This window comes from Doryrhamphus excisus, chromosome 22 (assembly GCF_030265055.1).
Source record: "Doryrhamphus excisus isolate RoL2022-K1 chromosome 22, RoL_Dexc_1.0, whole genome shotgun sequence".
NCBI lineage: Eukaryota > Metazoa > Chordata > Actinopteri > Syngnathiformes > Syngnathidae > Doryrhamphus > Doryrhamphus excisus.
Window position 1 is genome coordinate 2,321,853 of NC_080487.1, and position 6,734 is coordinate 2,328,586.

Here is a 6,734-nt window from a genome sequence, read left to right on the forward strand (position 1 = left end):
CAGCAATTAATCCAAGTCATTGAATCCCTCCCGGGGCCATTAATCTTGTCTGAACGCTGTTTCATAGTTGGTGTGCTTTGAATGTCTGAAGAGCAAAAAAAAAAAAGGCGCGGTCGGGAAGGATGTAACTTGAGTACAAGCAAATATGAATCATTGGTGTTGCTATTGACCTAAAAAAGGAGCGACAGGATGTTGAAAATGTATTGTTACTCATATCATTATTAAACATATATATTGTATTTTCTGGACTATAAGTCGCTCCGAAGTATAAGTCGCACAAGGCCAAAAATGCATAATTAGGTAGGAAAAAACATTTTTTGCGGGTAATTTATTTTATAAACTATGAACTTCTAACAATAAAACAATAGAGAACAGGCTGAATAGGTGTAAGATATGCTAACACAATTTTTATTCAGCTACACAAAAAATAAACATGAACAGAAAAGATGTCCAGTATTTTCATTTATAAGTCGCTCTGGAGTATAAGTCGCAGGAACAGCCAACCTATGAAAAAAAGTGCGACTTATAGTCCGGAAAATACTGTAACTAATAAAGAAAAATATCAATGTAAAGTTAGAATTTTTGAATCAGCTCTTAATCATAATAAAGCATGTGATGAATATGTATGTGATCATATATAATATATAATATCCACATTATGTGTTCAATTCTTCCCTCAGCCAACAACGTGTGTTTTTACGGCGAATGTTCATACTACTGCTCCACTGAGCACGCTCTGTGTGGCAAACCGGACCAGATAGAAGGATCCCTGGCCGCCTTCCTCCCAGACCTCGCCCTGGCCAAACGTAAAACCTGGAGGAACCCGTGGAGACGCTCGTACCACAAACGCAAGAAGGCAGAGTAAGAAAATGGCCACTGGTGATGATTATCAATATATTACACTTTATTTCATTTCATTGGCTGCTTTGATGTTTTCACTCAGATGGGAAGTGGACCCGGACTACTGCGAGGAGGTCAAACAGACCCCCCCTTACGACAGCGGGACGAGACTATTGGACATAATGGACATGACTATCTTTGACTTCCTCATGGGTCAGTTGGCGCAAGGTGATATTGGTTAGTTTTTTTTTTTTTAAATATGATGTTTATGTTTATGTTTATTTCATGACAGGAAACATGGACAGACATCATTATGAGACCTTTGAAAAGTTTGGAAATGAGACGTTTATCATTCATCTGGACAACGGCAGAGGGTGAGAGATCACATGTTGACACACGTCACGTGTTTGTACGTCTTTTACGGGTTTTTTTTTTTGCAAGGTGATGATGTAACTCCACAATAGAAGAGAGCATGTTTGGTGCAGTTTTAAGCCAAAAAAAACGGCCACAAGGTGGAGAGGTCGGCCATAGAAATACAGGAAATACATAGAAATGAAAAATAGAAAAATACAGTTCATTTGCAAATGTGAAGATTGTAAATATTTCATGGTTATTTTCATGTAAGACAATAATTTTTTGTGTTTGTTTTGGCATTGGCGTTTAGACAGTTTGCTTAAATATATAGTACATGGCTACATTTGTTAATAGCTGATTTTTACCTCAATGAATGAATGAATGAATGAATGAACAAACATGCAAGATGTGAAATGTTTCTGCATGATTTGAATAAGGAAAAGTGGCACCATCTGGTGGACAAATATAAAAATACAAAATTGAAACCAGCAGTCCAACTTAAAGGAAAACTGCCCTTTTTTTTTAATTTGCCCGTTATCCACAATCCTTATGTGAGACATGAACACACGTCTTCCTCTTTTCTGTGCGTTCTAAAGATATAAAAACAGATAAAAAGCGACAGATATATTCATTCATTTTCTACCGCTTATCCTCACGAGGGTGGTGGTGGGGTGCTGGAGCCTATCCCAGTCGTCTTCGGGCGAGAGGCGGGGTACACCCTGGACTGGTGGCCAGCCAATCACAGGGCACATATAGACAAACAACCATTCACACTCACATTCATACCTATGGACAATTTGGAGTGGCTAATTAACCTAGCATGTTTTTGGAACATGTAAACTCCACACAGGGATGGCCGAGGGTGGAATTGAACCCTGGTCTCCTAGCTGTGAGGGCTGCACGCTAACCACTCGACTGCTGTGCAGCCCCTGGGTGATATATTGATATCAACATATTGTTGATATTGATTTTGATCCGGATTTGTGCTGTATCGCCCTCATTCCTGCGTGCAGGAGGGAGGAGGGGCTAAGCAGAAGCCTGGAGGCTCAGTTGAAGCAAACAATAAATGCCTATTAAGAGAAATACTTTAAGAAGAATGCATCCATCATTGTTATGAATGGTGATCAATGACCATCCATACTTTGTAGGTTTGGAAAACATTCTCATGACGAGAAGTCCATTCTGGTTCCGCTGACCCAGTGCTGCAGGTAAAGTCACGTTTGCTATGAATCTTAATGTTTTTGCTCAAAAACAATGTGTGTTGATGTGTGTGTGTGTGTGTGTGTTGATGTGTGTGTGTGTGTGTGAGAGCCGTACCTAATCGCCTATATTTTGTGCAGGGTACGCAAGTCGACACACTTGCGTCTGCAGCTGCTGGCTAAGGAGGAATACAAGCTGTCCACGCTGATGGCGGAGTCCCTGGTGAGGGACCGCCTCAGCCCCATCCTCATCCAGCCACACCTGGACGCCATGGACCGTCGCCTACGCCAGGTCAGCACTTTTCATGCTTTTTAAACTCCACTTCTAAACTCCCATGTAGCTTTTGAAGGATAATGCTAGTATGTTATTTTGGGTGTCATCACTTTGGTCCTGGTTGTGAAGGTTCTGCTGGCTCTGGCTGAATGCATCGAAAAGGAGGGCTACACTTTCGTGGTGGAAAACGACCTCCAAGAGGACCAATGGCCCGACCACACAGGACCGAGAAGGAGGTAGCTGGCCGATGGACTAGAAGCTTAATGGGACTGGAACCTGAAGTCCTGGAACTTCCTCCTGATGTGAACTGAATAGTGTCAGACCAGACCCAGACGCCTAAAGGTCAGAACCTGCTGACATGTGACAGAACTTGTGACAAAACGGTGAAGCGGATCTGAGTCTCGAGTTGTTTCTCATCAAACAATCTTCACGTAGAACAGCATCACAGCAGATGCACGAGACGATGATGGGTGAGAAGTCTTCTCTTTTGTCTTCTTCTGGACCTTTTTTTGAATTCAGTGAATTCTGAGGGACTTAAAAATGCTCTCCCGGCTGAATAATATGTTTCTACGTCCTGCTGGCATCACAAATGGAGAAGGAGAAGCCAGTTTGGTTTCTGAAGACTTCATGATATAGAAATATTTTTTGGTGGATTTACAGTAAAATCTCTGTTATTTTGTTTTCTATCATGGCTGTTCAGGCTTGGAATTATTTTCATTGGAGTGCAGGTTAACTCCCGGATTTGCCCGTCAATGTCCTTGAGAAAGTATTTATTTAAAATCATATTTATTGTTTGAAATTAATCGGTACAAAACCAGCCTCATGTGGTTGAAAAATAACGTTACACCACAGTGGTGTTCTTCCTTATTTGTCCACAAGAGGGAGACAGTACTGCGTGCAAAAGCAACGACTAGCAAGACGGGACATGCAACAATTTACATATTTCATCAAGCATAAAAACTGGAATTAAAATGGCTAATATTGATGAGCATGTTTACACTTTTTTTGTCTGTTCCCAACCACTGTTTATTTTCTTATGTTTCAACGTAACCTTCAACAACAGCAGCAGCCACAATATTAGGTACACGTCCGCAATCTATTGAGATCCAATAGAGAATATGACAATATGTTTATTATTGTAGTAAAACTACGCAGTATCACACTGAGAGCTGTTTATAATTCTTGTATTGCATATAAATAGATTGCGCAGGTGTACCTAATGTTGTGTCCAGTGAGTTTGGAGTTTGGTACCAAAAGTCCAGTGTTACACAAATGGTTTTATATTATTGTTGTTTTGTAATATAATTCCAGTCCAGATGTTGTGAATAGGGATGCTCCGATCGATTAGCCACCCACTGATCAATGTCATACGATTTTTTTTGAGGAAGCACGTTATGGGTACACGCCGATAAATGCCTTTCATCGCCGATCACAAATTCCTGCTAGAATAATTTTATGGATTTCTTTTTCATATCATATAGACAATAGCAGTATGTTGTATGTGTGTTTTTATATGTACCTATTTTTTTGGGGAGCTCCCATAGACAGCACTACAGCACAATAGCACTCAACATTAATACATAAAAAATATACAATCTCCAGTATGTGATCGGTATCAGCCGAATTCACTCACGGATGATTGGAATCGGAAGCATAAACCCACGATCGGAGCATCCCAAGTTGTGAAAAAATTCTTTTCGGGGATGTAAATTTCATTCATGAACAGCAGCTTAACGGCTGAGCTGTTGGTGCCAATGCTTGCGTCTTTGGCTCAAATTTAATATATACCATAGGAAATTCTAGTGCCTGTGCAATGATAGAAATACTTGAATGTCTGGTTTCACAATAGCCCAAAATGGCTGTCGCAGCTCCTTCCCGGTAAAGATAAGATGGGGAGGTCTTTGTTTGTAGAAGCGAGCGCTGACTCCATCGGTTCCATGAAATGTTTTTTACGGCCATGTGTCAATACTGTGTGTGTGTGTGTGTGTGTGTGGGAGTGGATGGAGTCCATGGAGAACATGTTATTCAAGTTCATCAGCAGCACATTGTTTGTGTTTTGTTTATTTTCATTTTTATGCATCATGGTTAAAGTGCAATAAAACGAAATAAACCAAAGTCCTGTTTTTTGTTCCAACTAAGGAATAGTATAAAAACTGTCTAGGCCAATCCTAAGTCTTCATTTGGTTTTTCTTCAGTCATTCAGAGGTGGACTTGCTGGTGTCTTTTGGATCTTTGTCCTGCTGCAGAACCCAAGTTGGTTTCTTCAGATTCGGATATTTGGGTGGACAGCAGCAAATCAACAGCAAATCTTCCAGGTACTGAAGCAATGAAACAGCCCCCAGATATCACACTACCACCACCGTATTTTACTCTTGGTATGATGTTCTTTTTCTGAAGTGCGGCGTTACTACATGAATGCTGTTTTTGCTTAGTGTCTTTCTTATGGTGAAGTCATGAACACTGACCTTAACTGAGGCAAGTGCAGCCTGCAGTTCTTTGGATGTTGTTGTGGGGTCTTTTGTGACCTCTTGGATGAGTGATCGTTGTCGTGCTCTTTGGGTCATTTCGGTTGGCCGGCCACTCCTGGGAAAGTTCATCACTGTTCCGTGTCTTTCACCATTTGTGGACAATGGCTCTCACTGTTGTTGGCTGGAGTCCTAAAGCAAGGCAATGGCTTTATAATAATAATAATAATGATACATTTTATTTGTATAGAGCTTTTCAAAATACTCAAAAGACGCTTTACAGTGAAGAAAAATAGAGTTGAGTAAAATATACATTAAAATACAGCATCCATACATTCATTCAGAGCTTAAAACAAGGCTGAAAGCGGGCACAGCTGACTCTCAATTAATCTCAATTAATTAATTTAGTTTTAATTTAATTTAAATTAGTTAATTTATGCTTTAACACTTTTTCACAGAGGGCCACACAGTGGGTTTTTATTCTCCCTTAAGCATAAAAAATCATTTTGTTTTCAGTTGTGTTGTTAATGTCTTACATTCAATGCGTGGTTTTCATTGTTGGCTTAAAAAACTGTGATGTTAAAAGAGAAACCACCATCAAATTTCAATATATTTTTTAATGTACTATACTGTAGATATTTTAATACTTGAGTGGTATTTTTCACATCTGACAGTGTGACATGGCTACCGTAAGGCCTAAGATTAAAGTTGTAGATGTTTTGTATTAATACGTTATTACTCAGGTGCACACAGCAGGCCTTTTTTCTAAGTTTGGAACATTTTGGAACATTTTGGAACATTGCTCTGTCTAATTTGGCTCATTTCGGTCAGGCTGTTCCCAGTTGTACTGTTTTGTTTTCATAACCTTTCCATGCTGAGTAGCTTCCTGGTCGCTTGACATCAACACGTACATGAATGGAGGAGGCGGGGCCTACAGCGACCATCAGAGAGCGACCAGAGGACAACTAATGGCTGCAGACGACCGCAGACGGGACGCTGGAGGAAGCATCGTCATGGGAACGAGCTAAGATGACTTTTATCAGATTTTACCTCAACCCCACGGCTGATTATCTTTGTCAGTAGGTCACAGTAACTAAAAATAGATTAATTTAGTGTTAAGAATTAAGAATTAACTGATTTTTTTACAGTATTATTTATAATATTTAGCTTCATTTGTTTCCATTATATTTTTTAGAAATTGATTACAATTGTCTTCCCTTTGAAAGTGACTCAAACAGGTGTACCTAATGATGTGTCCAGCATGAAGGTATTATTCATAAAAAACATAAAGCCTTGTACAGTATCTCTTACCGAAAGTCCCAGTATTTGTGTCCAGGTTTCAAGTCTGTGCGGGGGGCCACACACAGAGACCCCTGCAGACCTCAGGGTGTTTTCCCTGCCTGGGCCGCCTCACGGGACACCTCCAATTGCTCCGAAAAGAGTCCCTCGAAAATACCGCCCCCGCTCTTTCAGTATGGACACGGAAACAATTTAAGGTCATTACAGAACATTTACAGATAGCATCTCCAAAACTTCCCGTTGTTGACTAAATGTCTGCCGGAGTGGATACACACACACACACACACACACACACACACACAC

The 6,734-nt window shown here is 40.3% G+C and overlaps 1 protein-coding gene across 6 annotated transcripts in view; it reads left to right on the forward strand.

Annotated features, from left to right (window-relative positions):
- Nucleotides 1–4,827, forward strand: part of fam20cb (FAM20C golgi associated secretory pathway kinase b) — a 90,790-nt gene extending 85,963 nt beyond the window's left edge. For all 6 annotated transcript variants that reach the window (XM_058062242.1, XM_058062241.1, XM_058062243.1 and 3 more), the window contains 6 exons: nt 681–861; nt 944–1,053; nt 1,133–1,214; nt 2,343–2,402; nt 2,535–2,685; nt 2,797–4,827. In XM_058062242.1, the coding sequence (XP_057918225.1) occupies nt 681–861; nt 944–1,053; nt 1,133–1,214; nt 2,343–2,402; nt 2,535–2,685; nt 2,797–2,907 (695 nt within the window). In that variant the 3' untranslated portion in view covers nt 2,908–4,827. The remainder of the gene's footprint in view (nt 1–680; nt 862–943; nt 1,054–1,132; nt 1,215–2,342; nt 2,403–2,534; nt 2,686–2,796) is intronic.
- The last annotated feature ends 1,907 nt before the right edge of the window (nt 4,828–6,734 follow it).